A 17471-nucleotide genomic window follows, 5' to 3' on the forward strand; every position below is an offset into this window, starting at 1 on the left:
ATGCAGGTGGGAGCATCCACTTAGTGCACTGTTGATGCAATGTACTGCTCCAAGGTGCAGTGCTACTCATCATATTACATATATGCAGGTGGGAGCATCCATTTAGTGCACTGGTGATGCAATGCACTGCTCCAAGGTGCAGTGCTACTCATATATATGCAGGTGGGAGCATCAATTTAGTGCACTGTTGATGCAGTGTACTGCTCCAAGGTGCAGTGCTACTCATCATATAATCCACAGGTCGTTGATCTTTCCATCCATCATCACATATTGAAATATGACCGTGAATATCATAACCATTTTTTTATTGATTGTAGAAAGCCAGGTCATGGCTACCAACATTCAATGTAGTCATGAAGACCAAGCAAGAGATTACATGAATTTAGGCAGCACATAATTTATGAATACACTCTATGAATGGGTTGGTGCTTCAAACATTAATGATTTATAAGTAATAAAGTTAGTTTACAGTTACTACTGTACTTATCTTGTTATAACATACAAGTACTAGTATACACTATGATGTTATGCTAAAAGGCTATTGATAAATGATGAAGCATGGTAGTTCCTTGACTGAGTACAAAATATGAGATTTTACACTACACAGGGGCTAAGATAACCCCAAGGGGCAAGAAGCCTAAAAAGATCAAATAAGCTCTAGGCATCGATCAATTTCTGAACCATCAAAGATAAAATTAATGAGTTCGCACCTTAGCTGTGAAGATGTACATAAATCAATGGTGGACTTGCAGGAGATTACCTCTCACACTGCGTATCATGCAGCCTGTACAATGGGACTTTAATATACTGTAGGTATTGACACATATATAACAAGGATATTGCATGCCAGTAGCATGGCTACTTAAATTATTCATAGATTCATCATACTAATCAAGAAAGTTGTAATCAGCTTAATTACTGAAGCCTTTGAAGGTTGGCCTATTTTCATAAAATTTAACACCCAGGACTCATGAGATAATTTAGTGTCTACAGTTTGCATTGCTATTTTGATGTTTAATGAATTGTTTCATTATAACATTATGAAATCAATTTTAAGAAATTATTGAATACGGACTGTATACAAAAATCCAGTGCGGAAAAACGTTGCTGTATGCGATGTAATGGTAGAACTGGTAGGGCGAGTGGTGATGTCTATGACGGGTCATAAGGACACAGTGCAAGAATGTTAGCAGTGGTTGTAGACAAAGTAGATAGAGTGTATGTGTATGGGAGACAGGTAAGTAACACTGCACACATTATATATATGTGTGATAGGACAGGCATACCATGCCAACTGTATAATCACAATACATTGGATAACCGAACATCTACAATTGTCAGGTGATGCTAATATTTACACATCAGTTTGTCTCCTATTGTAGTCTCTTCTACCCTCCTCTCCTCCTACCCCCCCTCCCCCCACGCTCAAACTTCAACCACTGTATATGTGATATCTTGCAGGTTTTTATTATGTAAATTATACAAATTCTTTGATAGTTTTAATTAAAGCCCTTGTGTGTAATAACTATCAGTCTAGCTGCAGTTAATATATGCATGTGCTAATTAAGACTTGTTAAGACAAGTTGTCAATGTTGATGAACAATTCCTGTACAAACTGGGATTTCTAATCAGGCATCATTTTAAGTAAAATTTACCAAACCAAAGAAAACATTCCAGAGAAAAATGTCCCGCCTGATTACCATCTCTGGGATTAATTAAAGAAATGCCAAACATGGCAGCTGATTATTCAGGTTTTTCTTCTTCTTTATAATTTCAAAAGCAACAAAACTCTTTTACCCATTCTCCCTCTTTCTTCACCAACCTCTAATCCTGACATTCTTCATCCACTATGGATACATGTGCATTATTTATCCAAACTCTACAATAGTTGCCATTTATAGAATCTTGTTTTCCCAATCCTGACTTATCTTTATTTTCATTTTTATTTGGAAATCAAAATCGTTTGCGCACAAAGTTAATTTTAAAGCCTCAAGGAGTGTAGTTAATCTAATAGAAGTTGTGCATTTGTGAGCTCAAATCAATTTTCCAGGAGAGACCTTTGCATCTGATTCTAAGTTTCCAACAAAAATCCCAGATTAGGTGACGGTAGTCCCATATCCAAGGCATTAAATTTAACTAGTAACTACTGTACACTAAGCATTTATATGTCAGAGGTAAAAGGTCAGCATAGACTCCATCTTGCAGGGTTTTCCTGGTTACATACAATTACCTTTAACAAAAAGATTTAAGCATTTAAAGTAGAAAGAACATAGACAATTTATGCAATATGTTTGTTTACTGTAATGAATATCACATGGAATTGATTTTTACCTTGCAATTGAATAAAACTTACTTTAGGGCAGTAACTTTTGTTGTTCTCCTATGAATGTTTTCACCCTGTTCATGACATGTACAGTAAATACTGCCCCCTCCCACCTCCCCCCTCTGTTCCTGACATCTGCTATTCATAACAAATCAAGATCTGGTCTACTGACCCAGATCCCAAATTGTGGGTCAAAGACCCATTGAAAGCAATGGGAACCAGAAATCTGCTGCAGGTATTAGTTTACTCATATGTACCTTAAAGCAGCATTTTGCGTTTGGTCGCCGTTTTCTACTTCCTTGACATGTCCATCGATTTTTTTACATATATATCAATCACAAAACAGCAAACTAAGATATTAGCCAAGTTTTTTTCCTGCCAACAACGTTAATTGGCGAGTAATTAAGGATATTTGCAGATAATGAGAAGAGTGTCCTCGACAAATTCCACAGTTAAAATTAATCGCATACAGTTCCGCCAAACCCACTATTTTGAATTCAACCAATCAGAGATGCAGGTTTAGTTATGAGTCGTTGCTAAAAATAGATTCAAGACTTTGCGTTGGTACAACCAGGGAGATGTAATGGAACTCCCTGGTACAACTGCAATATAGACTGTACACAAATCAAGCATGGTGTTGTATTGGTCAATGACGTTCGTAGTGTTTAAATACTCATATTATGGGCGAGGTTTATTGGGTTGTAACGGTAAATATCTTGGAGAAAAACAAAGTTGAAAGTTGCAAATTTTTCGACTTTTATGCCACCATGTGAAGTAAGATTTAAATAGATAAGCTATGTAGTTATGTATGTCGTTATGGCATAGTGGAGTCAGTGAGGTTGAGAAAAATCATAGAAAAGGACGCAAAATGCTGCTTTAACGGTCAGCAAAATTCTCTTTGCTTTAAGAAGAATACCAGCCTGAACAACTGGTAATAGATGTATGACTAGAAGATGAGAGACAACACAAGCTGCCAGAACAAGGTGGCAATGAAGAATGAAATCAATATCAGCTTGTACAGTTTCACCATCAGGAAATTACACCACGGGCAATAATATTGTCAGTCCAAGCGCATCTCACAAATGGTAATCTTAATGTCAAACTCCCTGGAATCCATTACCTTGCCAGGCCATAAGTGAAGTGTATTTTATGCGGACGGTAAAATGCTTTTCAAACAAAGGGGAACGGCATGGTTGATTTTTGGGCCAAAATAGGGTTTTAAAGCAACGTACTGTACAGTAGAAAACTTTCAACATAACATTACTCTCTACAACTTGTCCATTTATTCGTCACTGCACTACCCTCATAGAATCTATAGTTAACCATGTTCCTATTCAACCTAGGTCATTCTAGGCAAAACACATCACATACTGTAGCAAAACTGTACTTTGAAAGTAATGCCAGCAATCGCAGACAAATTCTATTTGTCTATTAGATTAGTATCACAGATGGCTGCATAAAACAAATGCCATGTGTCTCATATCAACTTTCATACTGGTTGACAGTAATCTATAGAAGAGAGACTTAATTGGTACCAGTGTCTGCTGGAATTATTTTTCACATTGCAGCATAAAAACATCTTGGATCCTCTAAATGTCAATTCAGTTATTTCCCAAAGCAGGCATATTTAGTTTTTCTCAAGTGCTCAGATACATTGCCATGTTAGTTCTGGAAATAATTTAGTACTTCTTCTTCAATTTTGCATAGCACTTAGAGGTTTGTCAACTTTGCAAGTATTAATGTATACAAATCCCTACAATTGCTTGATAATATCAAGTTTACAGTAGTTCTACATCTTGCAAGATGGAGCTGTGACATTCTGTACAGTGGAATTTTCAAACTGTGGTGAGTGTTGAACATAGTCAGTGTCTCAGAAGCCATTGCTTTAGAAACAAAATAATCCTTTATTCCTGTTAAAGGTAATGAAAGATGCAGGTAAAATGTCTAAGTTTGATGGATTGCATAAAAGTAATACACAGTAGGTTTGATGACTAACTGCAGAAATAAGAAAGCTGGCATCAATGTGAAATATTAAAATATGCTGCAATAAAGGTTTTTAATTTATAGCTCAATTTATTAATGTAAATCACCTTGTTCCAATGTTGTATAGATATGTTGCTTAAATTACAAACTGTTGGGGATAAGTAGGCCAGTAGGGGGCACTGTGCTGAAATGTTACTAACTTTTGTAAGCAATGTTAGGTTGATTAGAGTGCATATGTCGAATGGAGACAGGTAAGAGAGTAGTAAAGTACATACATCTGTAGGACACTTGAGATTAAATGTCTTAATTAACTAATAACACCTAATGTACAAAGTACACAACATGGAGAACTACTGTACAGAGAAGAGGAAGAAAGCACAAAGCTGGCTGTAACCAGGAATTTCACCAACATGTAAACACCACCTGTATTCAAGAAGGGGTGGTAGGAAAGGGGGGGGGCAGGGGGAGAAGAAGCAGTGCTAAAAATATCACCAAGTTTTGTTTTGTTTACAGTAGGTAGACGATGCATATAGTATGTTGCATAGATACACACCCGTACAAGAGGAGTGAAATAATTGTTTCAAATTTTGATCTTATGAAAGCAACGTCTATTAGTACTTGAAGCTCATGGATGCAAACCACACATTATGTCATATTTCCCATTCCTGCCATTAATTTCCACTATATAATATCATATTTCCCTTTCCTGCCATTAATATCCACTATATCTATATTTTGAATTTTCTCATTCACCATGTGTATTTTGAGTTGAAATTAATAAGAAAACAAATACATTTGTCACTCCTTTATGGTTATAAAATATTATTCTTATGTTAATATTATTTGCTAATTTGGTGCTGAACCGTGGGTAAAAATAGGCCTGTATAGACACTAATAAGTTGAGACATTTCAATCACCCAATGGTTTGTAATAATCAAGAACATTTAGGACAAAGAACCCTGTACTCTCACAAAGTGCTCAATGTTAAAACTAACCACTATTTAGAAAGGTAAATGCTAGATTTCCTTAGGATGTTTTGCTGCCCTTTCTACCATCAACAGCAGCTTGGCACTTGGAGCTACTGAGCTATTAATGTGAGAGTCAACATCAGGAAAATGTAGTCCCCAGTTATTGATATCAATCGTTTTGAAAATACAGTTACCAAACTCTGACAGTCTGAGATAAATTAATTAAAGAGTACAGCAAAATCTATCAGGAAAGGCAATGACAATGACGTCTTCATCAAACACGTGATGATAACAATCTAAAATGAAGAATACAGAGTTCTCTTTCTCTCAGGTTCCAGTTTAAAGAACTATTTCACTGAAATTCTACCATCGTTCCAGAGTTCCATCGTGCAACTGTTCAGGTTTTTTTTTTTATGGTATTCTTTATTAAAATCAATTTTCATGTTAACTGATCAAGTTCACAGTACTGTAAAATGAGTTTCTCTGAAAAAAATGTCAGGGGAAAAAATAACAATTTAATATTAGTATATTACTCACACTGTTACCATAGTTGGCACCAAACTTTGGATCAAACTTATAAATAATATATCAAAAGGCCAAGAAGATGAAATGAGGAGAAGAATAGCCAGTCATTTGTCAATGTTAAGTCCAGAAGATGAAAGGCATCAAAAGGAATCTTTAAGAAGCCAAAATATGAAAGGGATGGAAAGTATCGTTGGCATTCAACTTTGTTCACGATGGCTGCTTAATATGCAGTGATGATGAATGGAATCCCTGCAGTATTTGCTATTTAAGTAGTCTGATGCCTAGCTATACTTTCACGCCTTGGATGGGGTTGTCAAATGGTGAACCCAGAAGCAGGTAGTTGAGCCATAAATGCAATCCTGCCTAGCAATTCTCTAAACACTCAAAGAAAACAGAAGGCTTGTATAAACTACTGTTCATTAAAGATAATTTCATGGGTAGGGTTTATGAGCTTCTGTAGTCTCCCTAGCCATGGGATTCATTAGAATTAAAACAGTAAAGCCGATATAGTGTGAGGTACTGTATGGAAGGAATAAAACAGTTAAGCCAATATAGTGTGAGGTATGGAAGGAATAAAACAGTTGAGCTGATATAGTGTGAGGTATGGAAGGAATAAAACAGTTAAGCTGATATAGTGTGAGGTATGGAAGGAATAAAACAGTAAAGCTAATATAGTGTGAGGTATGGAAGGAATAAAACAGTTTAGCTGATATCGTGTGAGGTATGGAAGGAATAAAACAGTAAAGCTGATATAGTGTGCGGTATGGAAAGGATTAAAACAGTAAAGCCAATATACTGTGAGGTATGGAAAGGATTAAAACAGTAAGGTTGATATAGTGTGAGGTATGGAAGGAATAAAACAGTTAAGCTGATATCGTGTGAGGTATGGAAAGGATTAAAACAGTAAAGCCAATATACTGTGAGGTATGGAAAGGATTAAAACAGTAAGGTTGATATAGTGTGAGGTATGAGATAATGAGAAGGATTAAAATAGTAAAGCCGATATAGTGTGAGGTACGGAAGGACTAAAACAGTAAAGCTGATATAGTGTGCGGTATGGAAGGGATTAAAACAGTAAAGCCGATATAGTGTGAGGTATGGAAAGGATTAAATCAGTAAAGCCGATATAGTGTGAGGTATGAGATAATGAGGATTAAAATAGTAAAGCCAATATAGTGTGAGGTATGGGAAGATTAAAACAGTAAAGCTGATAGCGTGCGGTATGGAAGGGGTTAAAACAGTAAAGCCGATATAGTGTGAGGTATGGAAAGGATTAAATCAGTAAAGCCGATATAGTGTGAGGTACTGTATGGAAGGAATAAAACATTTAAGCCGATATAGTGTGAGGTATGAGATAATGAGAAGGATTAAAATAGTAAAGCCAATATAGCGTGAGGTATGGGAAGGATTAAAACAGTAAAGCCGATATAGTGTGCGGTATAGAAAGGAATAAAACAGTAAAGCCGATATAGTGTGAGGTATGGAAAGGACTTCAGTAAGGCAGATTGCGGGAGGTTACTGTACGGTATGGAAAGGATTACTAGGTATTTTCATGAATGGAAAGAAGAGTTTTGTGTATATAAATTAGATTTTGCATTTCTATCTTCAATAAGTTTTAATCCAATGTTATCACCTTGAAGTTTGACTTACTTTGCACATTCACTTCAATGGTTCTTGTGCCATACAGCAGTAAGCACTAGAAATGAAAATTCAGCTAGTTTAACATTAGGGCTTGTCAATTGAACATACATCTATTACAGGTACTCATTTGATTGACATAATATTTCTTTGTGCTAGATATAAAGGTTTGGTATGTATAAAGTTAAAAGTGTAAAGTTCTTGATTGTACCGTTCTATCATAACAAATATGTTTTGACGAAGTTTGTATTCTTGCTGATTAGTTTGTTTCAGTTAAAAACATCTCTTGGACTTATGAAAACACTGATTAAACTGACCATCTATGCAGCCCACTAAACTTATATGAACTTCTGACTAGGGCAAAATAAATCCAAAAGTATTTGTCATGAATTGTGTTAGCACACCCCCAAATGCACAAAGTTTAATAGCATCCAACAAGAGCATTCTCTCCATTCCAGAAACAATGCAGTCACTTCATAAACACTAAATCACAACCTCATTTCTACATTTCTTTCAATTTGCATTTTCTTTTGTATTCCACAGAAAACTATTGCAATGATGATTACACTGCTGCCAAATTAATATTCAAAATGCCAGGTAACCTTTACAATACAGAATATGTTCGTGTTATTTTTCATTCCAAATGAATTAACATGCACCGTTTCACTTAGTAAGTATCTTCTCCCTTCAACCTCTTGTGCCGCCTCCCCATCTTTCATCATCATGTGAGATGCTACAACTACTACAGATGACTCATCCAAGTACTTGAGCTATAGGCTGGAAAGAACCCACACAGCAGTAGCACAGCTCTGCATTAATTATCATACACACAACGTCTGTAGAATGATGTACATAATTACAGCATTTCAGCCTCGCTTGCTGCCACTGCTGCTGATGATACTGCTGTTGGTGTCAGGCAGTGAGATGCTGAAGGGCACAATTCAAGAGAGAGGAGGAGGAAGAGGCAGATCCCAGAGACAAGTGTCAGCTGTTTACAGTGAGAGTGTTAGACCAAATGACTTATGGCCAGCTGGATAAGGATTGTTCAGACAGGAAACATCTGTCACAATTTAAAACCAACTAATACATTAGACGTTTGCTGTTTCCCTGGAATACATGTTGTATTCATATTTATGAGTACTACAATGTACGGAACCATAAAGAATCCAGATAGAGCTACAATGAACATCAAATAGAGCATCATCTACCTCCCAGGTTAAAGAGAGCATTACTAGTCTTAAAAGAGTTAAAGTCAGGATTCAGGTAGAGCAACACATGTATGACCACCAGCCTGAAGAATCCAGATAGAGCCTCACATGACTTATACAGTACCCTTATGTACTGTAAGCATCATCAATAAGCTTCAAGAATCCTGGTGGAGCATCACCTTACAATATCCAGGTACAGCATCACCCGACAAGATCCCGTTGGAGCATCACCTTGATTTCCAGGAAATTCATCACAGGCTTACAGTATCCTGTTAGAGCATCACCTTACAGTATCACGGTAAAGCATCACCTTACAGTATCCAGGTAGAGCACTACCTTACAGTATCCAGGTAGATCACGTGTATCTCGGTGAAGCATCACCTTAAAGTATCCTGGTGGAGCATCACCTTAAAGTATCCTGGTGGAGCATCACCTTAAAGTATCCTGGTGGAGCATCACCTTACAGTATCCGAGTAGAGCATCACCTTACAGCATCCTGGTGGAGCATGACCTTACAGTATCCAGGTAGAGCACTACTTTACAGTATCCAGGTAGATCATGTGTATCTGGGTGAAGAATCACCTTAAAGTATCCTGGTGGAGCATCACCTTACAGTATCCGAGTAGAGCATCACCTTACAGCATCCTGGTAGAGAATCACCCTACAGTATCCAGGTAGAGCATCACCTGACAGTATCCTGGTAGAGCATCACCTTACAGTATCCAGGTAGAGCATCACCTTTCAGTATCTAGGTAGAGCATCACCTTATAGTATCCACATAGGGAATCACCTTACAGTATCCAGATAGAGCATCACCCTACAGTATACAGGTAGAGCATCACCTTACAGTATCCAGGTAGAGCATCACCTTACAGTATCCTGGTGGAGCATCACCTTACAGTATCCTGGTGGAGCAATACCTTACAGTATCCACATAGGGAATCACCTTACAGTATCCAGGTAGAGCATCACCCTACAGTATCCAGGTAGAGCATCACCTTTCAGTATCCAGGTGGAGCATCACCTTATAGTATCCACATAGGGAATCACCTTACAGTATCCAGGTGGAGCATCACCCTACAGTATCCAGGTAGAGCATCACCTTACAGTATCCAGGTAGAGCATCACCTTACAGTATCCAGGTAGAGCAACACCTTACAGTATCCAGGTAGAGCAACACCTTACAGTATCCAGGTAGAGCATCACCTTACAGCATCCAGGTGGAGCATCACCTTACAGTATCCAGGTGGAGCATCACCTTACAGTATCCAGGTGGAGCATCACCTTACAGTATCCAGGTGGAGCATCACCTTACATCATCCAGGTGGAGCATCACCTTACAGCATCCAGGTGGAGCATCACCTTACAGTATCCAGGTGGAGCATCACCTTACAGCATCCAGGTGGAGCAACATCTTACAGCATCCAGGTGGAGCATCACCTTACAGTATCCAGGTGGAGCATCACCTTACAGTATCCAGGTGGAGCAACACCTTACAGTATCCAGGTGGAGCATCACCTTACAGTATCCAGGTGGAGCATCACCTTACAGTATCCAGGTGGAGCATCACCTTACAGTATCCAGGTGGAGCATCACCTTACAGTATCCAGGTGGAGCATCACCTTACAGTATCCAGGTGGAGCATCACCTTACAGCATCCAGGTGGAGCATCACCTTACAGCATCCAGGTGGAGCATCACCTTACAGCATCCAGGTGGAGCATCACCTTACAGTATCCAGGTGGAGCATCACCTTACAGGATCCAGGTAGAGCATCACTTTACAGCATCCAGGTAGAGCATCACTTTACAGCATCCAGGTGGAGCAACACCTTACAGCATCCAGGTAGAGCATCACCTTACAGTACCCAGGTGGAGCATCACCTTACAGTATCCAGGTAGAGCATCACCTTACAGTATCCAGGTAGAGCATCACCTTACAGTATCCAGGTGGAGCATCACCTTACAGTATCCAGGTGGAGCATCACCTTACAGTATCCAGGTGGAGCATCACCTTACAGTACCCAGGTAGAGCATCACCTTACAGTACCCAGGTAGAGCATCACCCTACAGTACCCAGGTAGAGCATCACCTTACAGTATCCAGGTAGAGCATCACCTTACAGTATCCAGGTAGAGCATCACCTTACAGTATCCTGGTGGAGCATCACCTGGTTCCCAGCCTTACAAATCTAGATGAAGCATCACCTGCCTTATAGCTTTGCAGAAAGAATTCATATCTATAGACCATACCTTATCTCCATGAATCCATATAGACCATACCTTATCTCCATGAATCCAGATAGAACATAAACCTTGGTTAAACCTTCATTTACATTATCCATCTAGAACATCACCTGGTTCCAGCCTTAAGAATCCAGGTTATACATACATGTTATTACAACAACAACTACAATTTTCCTTGTGAATCCTACCAGCATTTTTTTTTCCTCAATAAGATCTGAAGTGCTTAGCATTATTGGTAAATTCCCACATCACTAGTCACCTTCACTAGCCAATAGCCATCCCCTACAAGTCCATCCCCCAAGTAGCATACAATACCTCCACATTAGGAGGCTACCTGAACAGTAGGTCTAGGTACTGTACATGTATCTGCCGTGGCGGAGCGTCCATACAGTCAGGTGGGGGGGGGGGTTGGATGCCCCCCCTGACGGACTCAAATGGACTGCTGGCTCCCTTTTTCAGCTTCTGATTTTTGACTTTTTTATTGCGCTCTCATCTACCTATTGACATTTGTCAGATTTGAAGAAAAATGAAGCTCAGATAACACTTTTTGTGCATGTCAGATGTGAATGCTCCCATGTCTCATGAATGATTGTTCGTTGAGGTATGCTTCTTTTCAATATATAGTAGTATATTTTAGGTATCATAATATCATAATATGTCATATTTCTGCCAATATAGGTGTTGGCAAAATTGTCGTCCCCCAGATGTGGTATTGTTGGCATTTACTGTACAGGTCCAGAATACCTAATAGGCACAACAGGCATTGTGTCAGGGCTACGAAAACACGAGCACTCACAAAGATACCACAGGGATTGTGATGGAGCGCATGTACTTTCAACACCCATATAAACTTCCAAGTTGTCACAAATGGCGATGACACCTATTTAGTCTTCGTTCATCTGCAAATTAGCAAGGCCCAGAAAGGGTCATTTAAGGCAATCTAGGGAGTATTTTTAATCAAACAATTTCTGTATGCTCCCCGCCAACCTGTGGTGGCGCTCCACTTAGATAGTGTCGAAAGCACCCCTACAGACCATTCTCGCTCCCCCCCTGACCAATACCCCTAGCTCCGCCACTGTGTATCTGCAGTGAATGTGTTGTGTAACTAACGCTAAGTCTTTCTTGTGATTTTAAGCTTACACAGTAACTTTTTCTACTGAAATGCATAATTATAGCTTAATACAAGGTGTTATGTTACAGACCCAAACCATTTCAAGTAAATTAGAGTATGAAAAGAGTGGCACCCGGTGCATAGACAGTCTAGATCCCATGAATATATATGGACCCTTCAGGCTTTGTTATTAGTTTACCTGACCATATGTCAATCAATATTCATAAGAAATGCTAGTTCGTAGGCATTGATATAACACTGTTGCCTGAATATGTCAGTGTATATTAGTATTAGTACATCCTGTAAAACATTGTATGATTGTGTCCATAACACTTGAGTAATATGATATTACATACAATACTCTGGCTTCTGGTTAAAATACCAAAAACACACTTTTCAACACAGTTGAACTTTGGTCCAAAAACTAGAACACTTCAATAAGTAGTATTGACTGACTGGTTTGATTTGAGGGTGACAACTGAGTTGATGACTTGGCTACAGATTGCAGTTAACATTCATTACCAAATTTTACTTCAAATGAGGTTTACAAATAAACCAATAGACTTCCTGTATACTGTATGTTAAATGCAAAGAAAGGCACCGTAAGCCTTGACTAGCTAAACAAAAACTTCAAGAATAATATTAAATGAGGACAAGCATAATTTTAGTGTTAAAATTAAGGTCCAAAAGAAAAGTTCATTGCAAGACATATTTCAATTCACATAAGAGTTTTCATGACATCTGTACTGTACAAATATAAATGGTATACTCTAATGGGAAACTGCTGACAGGCTGGAAGATGACGCAGATCAGGCCTTTAGATAAATACAATGTTTCTGGTTAGATGGGACAGTGCAGTAGCAGAGTTGGGAGGTAAGAGTCGTAAGCAGTTATTGCATGTACAGAAGATGTTCTTTTAGTTTCATAGTAAATTGACAGAACTCACACAAACATCATTTGCTCTTTAATGTCTTGTTTACAAACATCTTATTTTCCTTTAAACTGATGTTGTGTTTACTTGGTCCGTTTGCTTTGATCAGTCCATTTATAAACCTTCAATATGTACAGGTATTACTCAGAAACTATGAGTGATATTTGAATAATTTGTCAACTAAAACTGATAGGTGTTTTTGAACACTGACATATAGACACCAACAGTAATTTATCTTGTGACCTTTTTTTTCCACACAGGTTATTAAAAGAGGGTCATGTGATATGAATGACTAACAGGACATCAGAGACATATGTAAATTGCTCAAATATTAAAAGGGTTGATCAAAATATTTTTTCTAAAATGCCTCAACTTTTTGTATCTAACAATTCATGTAAGAATTACCTTCAGAAATACTGAGTGTTTAACGACTGGCCGATAAACTAAATTATGCAGAGCTACAGCCATTTCAACAACAAAAAAATAATTATCAAGCCATAATAATATGCCTGAATAGACTAGACAGACAGAGGCAAATGCAGTATGGCCCTTGGCAATTTGTCTACTGTCCTTTCACAAATAACACTAAACAATTCATTTTAAACCAGAACAACAGTATATATAGGATTTTGGTGATAAGCCTGTATTTTTGTGAGAGTACTCAGACATCAATGACTCCAAAGAACTATCTTCATGTAAGATGATCCGTCTGTTATCCAATCAATAAACTCATCAGAAATGGTGACTCACTCACAAACTGACCGAAAATACTTGCAGAAAACAGTTCATCAATATGCTAGCACTGAAAACATAAATCTATTCTTATAAAGGGCAAGAGAAATCTGCAATATTACTGGGGACCAGTTCACTGACAGTGTGGTACTAATGGATGGATTGATTAATATTTAGTCTTGGAAATCAAAGATTGAAAGACTGTTAGTTTTGGAGAAGTCTTGCTGAATGGTCAATTTGCCCATTCATCAAATCACAATACTTTCCAGAGCAGTTAGGTGTAAAACTATTTTAATTTATGTTTCTAGAAAAGTTTTAGTTATTCTAATAAATTTTCTCCGTAAAAAAACAAAACATTAAAAATTTGAAAAAAAATCAAAATATTTGGATTAAATTACAGGGTTAATTCTTGAGGGTAGTCTAAATGTTTTGTTGGAAAACCAAAGCTAACATATGCTGGATTTCAGTCCAGCTCTAAAACGGTTTGTCAATAACTTCATCCTCACCTGTTGGATCTACAGTAAGAAAGAATTGTTTTTTTCTTCTTCATAAGATCATGAAAGGAGTTCCCTTTCAAGCAATTTTGCAAAAGACCATTTACCAGGTGGGAATGGTACTGGTCTTCTACCTAACATCTCAACTTATTACTCAAATGAATATCATACAAATCTACTGCTCAAACAGTTTAATTACTGAAGCAAGACATTCTCCATCCAGCTACAGTACAGGTCTAATAAATATCTAGGCAATTTAAAGATGAGCTGTTAGTAACATGAAAAATACTGTATAATATTGACATTATAATGCATAATGCATGGTTGATGCTTGCCAATCTCTCATCTAACTTAGAACTGCTTCTCTTGTGAATGTTTAATTTATTGCAAAACTGAAGATCCAGTAACTCTTTTGCATCCTCTAAATATGTTAAAACCAGCCTCATTACCAATTCTATACACATTATTTTTTTAATGTTTACACTAATGTGATTCATAGCAGTTGAAAAACTAATTTATTCACAAAGCAGCCAGAAATATTGCAACTTCAGGGCATACACTGACCTTGGTGCCTCAAATGTACCAACAGACATAGCACACCTGTACATTACTCTAGAAAATTTTACTGCTGCTGAAAAGCACAAAGTTTTGCCCAATTCTTTGTTTAAATGTATTATTCATTTCTTTTCATTCAGGTAGAGTATCAACCCTACAGTAGGTGGAAATCATTGTCCCACTTGTCCCATTAATTATGGTATTGTTTCATGTAGAGTCTTTCAACAAGTTGTTAAAGCTGAGAAAACATTGTTTCCTAATGAACAAAAGCCTTTAGGGTATGGATAAGCTTTTTGGCATTTATTGCCTGCCATTTCCTCTTGACTTTCGGAAAGCTTAAAGATATTCTTGCAGTGCAAACATAGAAACACATGACAGACTGCAAATACCGCACATACCGCAATGCATTATGAGTGGCCATAAACATGGCAGACAGTATTTCATTGACTTTGAGTGTCTGGCATAATTATGGGATAGAACTGTTTCATTCTAAATTAATGTTATTAAAAAACAGCTGGTTGGAATCAAAACAGGGATCTTGAAGTCCCATTCATCGCAGGTTGCCATGTGGGATAGTTGTTTGCTATGGGTAGGGATCGATTTAAGGCTATAGGTTAGATTAGAGTAAGTTGTTAGAGACCCTAAACCTAGGCTAGTACTAGTATAGTCAGTATTGCGAAGTTCGCCATACTGCGAAGATCGGCCACCCCTAAGAAATACACAATTTCACCATGAAAATCTACAGGAAGAGTCAAATTTCACCAAAAAGTACGAAGCTACAGTTATTTTCTCTCCAAAATGACCCGTGTGCAAGAAATTACTTACATATTTGTCAATAAAATGACCAAGATCTATGAAGTCTGTTATAATTACTGAAAAAGCAACTGCGCCCCCAATTTTATCACCATCGCCACACTGTGGGTTGCGCGTCCGAACTTCGCAATACTCTAGCAAGAAATACCAGTTCCACAATCACGAAGAATCTTCTTGGAAAACAAAGTGAAAACAGTTTGCAGGAAAGAAAGTTTGGCCGTGTATCGTACTATAACAAAATTCTCCCACCATATGAAGTATATTTTCAAATGATTTATACCAGAAGATTTAGTTTTGGGGTGTTTTAAGTCTTAAGTGGCCGAACTTTGAAGTCACCATCCCACTGTAATCTTAACCCTCTGTACAGGAAAATCACACCAAAGTGTCTAGGCCTAACAGTGACACTTAGACTTGATCCAACTAGAGCAACACTCATTTCATTGCCTGCAGAAGGTATATTGGTCAAATACTTGGTAAATCTGTGGCCCAAATTTATGGACTATTTCTTCGCTGATATCAGATTTGGCCTAGGACTACATATAAGTTACAAGGCGTCTTTATAGCTACATTGCTATGTATTTTGACTGACTGTCACCTGTTTTACTTTTACAGGTTGACCAGGATTGAGATGTGACAGAAGTCTATTATTGTTGGTCAAGACATGACACAAGATAATTATGTAAACCTACAACCAAATTGAGGAATAACGAACTAAAAGTTGAAATAGAGACTGAGATTACTGTTCGTTTGCGTTATAATGAGATGTTCTGGTGTAAGAAATAAGATCACAAATCCTAGCGTTACTATGCTGTAGATCGTAGACATAACATAGGCTGCTCAACACTACGTACGACCCCACCCTTGCCTCAACGTCGCACGATTGACGTCAAGAACATCTCCCTCTCATAGATACATTTTCAGTCAAGGGGAAAATGTTCCTGAAAAATAAAAGTATACGCACTTGGAATTTCTCATCAACTCCTCTTTCGTTAAGACTTGAACAGGAGCAAACCTCTCGGTGTCGTAATCGTAGTTTCTGAAGCAAACTGCTAACTTTTCTTCAAAATTGTTCACCAAGTCCTCTATGGAGGAGGATGTTTTCATCTCGCAAAAATTGTCCGGTGAAATTTCTTCCTTTGATGATAAAACTGGAAAATTTTCACCATTCGAATTCAACATATCATCCATTGTTGTTGGCGAACGATAGTCAATGAATTCTGACGGCCATTCTTCGACATCCGGATCCGAATTTTCCTCGAAAACAGCGATTGGCGCTGCCATGTTGGTAGTTTTCATTGCACCAGGCATGTAGAAGGTTAATATGTGCTGTGTGTGTTAGAGAAAAATGATCACAGCTGACGTACACTAAATGTGTGAACTAAGTGTATGCGAAGAATATACACACCGGCAGACAGACACTTCCTGTTATTATCATTGATGTGATGGCGCTAGTCAAGTCAGATCTTACAGACAGAGGCTTATATACCGCCCTGCTTGCAGCTCTGCAGAATATACTGAAGGATGCATGAACTTGTTATACCCAGAGCAGCCCTCATACACCAGTCAACAGTGGCGGCAATCTGGGAGAGGGGGGGCTAGGGGGGTAAGAAATGTACTATTTGTCAGAATCGTATAACACTGAAATGGGTGAGGGGCTTAAGGGGATGGGTGTCCTTCTCCCCTTAAGGAATTTTTCTACAAGTAAAATGGCTTGGACGCAAAATGGTGCTATCATTTGACAATTTCTCACCTATCTAACCTTCTTAAAATATTGCAATTGTTTGGCGAGCAAGAATATTTTTCCAAAGCTTGACAAACTGAGCGCTGGTGGCATTGAGCCAATAAATATGGATTTAGCAGTCGACTTTGGAAGCTGTGTCTAATACAAACGATTAGCCTAGCTCTATGTTGGATGAGTACCATATTTGGTTGGGGACCACTAGGGG

The 17471-nt window shown here is 38.0% G+C and overlaps 1 protein-coding gene across 1 annotated transcript in view; it reads right to left on the reverse strand.

Annotated features, from left to right (window-relative positions):
- The window catches only part of LOC139970517 (fasciculation and elongation protein zeta-2-like), a 71387-nt gene extending 54475 nt beyond the window's left edge, over positions 1–16912 (reverse strand). Inside the window, exon 1 of the mRNA XM_071976287.1 lies at positions 16487–16912. Within this exon, the coding sequence (XP_071832388.1) occupies positions 16487–16833 (347 nt within the window). The 5' untranslated portion in view covers positions 16834–16912. The remainder of the gene's footprint in view (positions 1–16486) is intronic.
- Between the last annotated feature and the right edge of the window lie 559 nt (positions 16913–17471).

The sequence above is a fragment of the Apostichopus japonicus genome, chromosome 8 (assembly GCF_037975245.1).
Source record: "Apostichopus japonicus isolate 1M-3 chromosome 8, ASM3797524v1, whole genome shotgun sequence".
NCBI lineage: Eukaryota > Metazoa > Echinodermata > Holothuroidea > Aspidochirotida > Stichopodidae > Apostichopus > Apostichopus japonicus.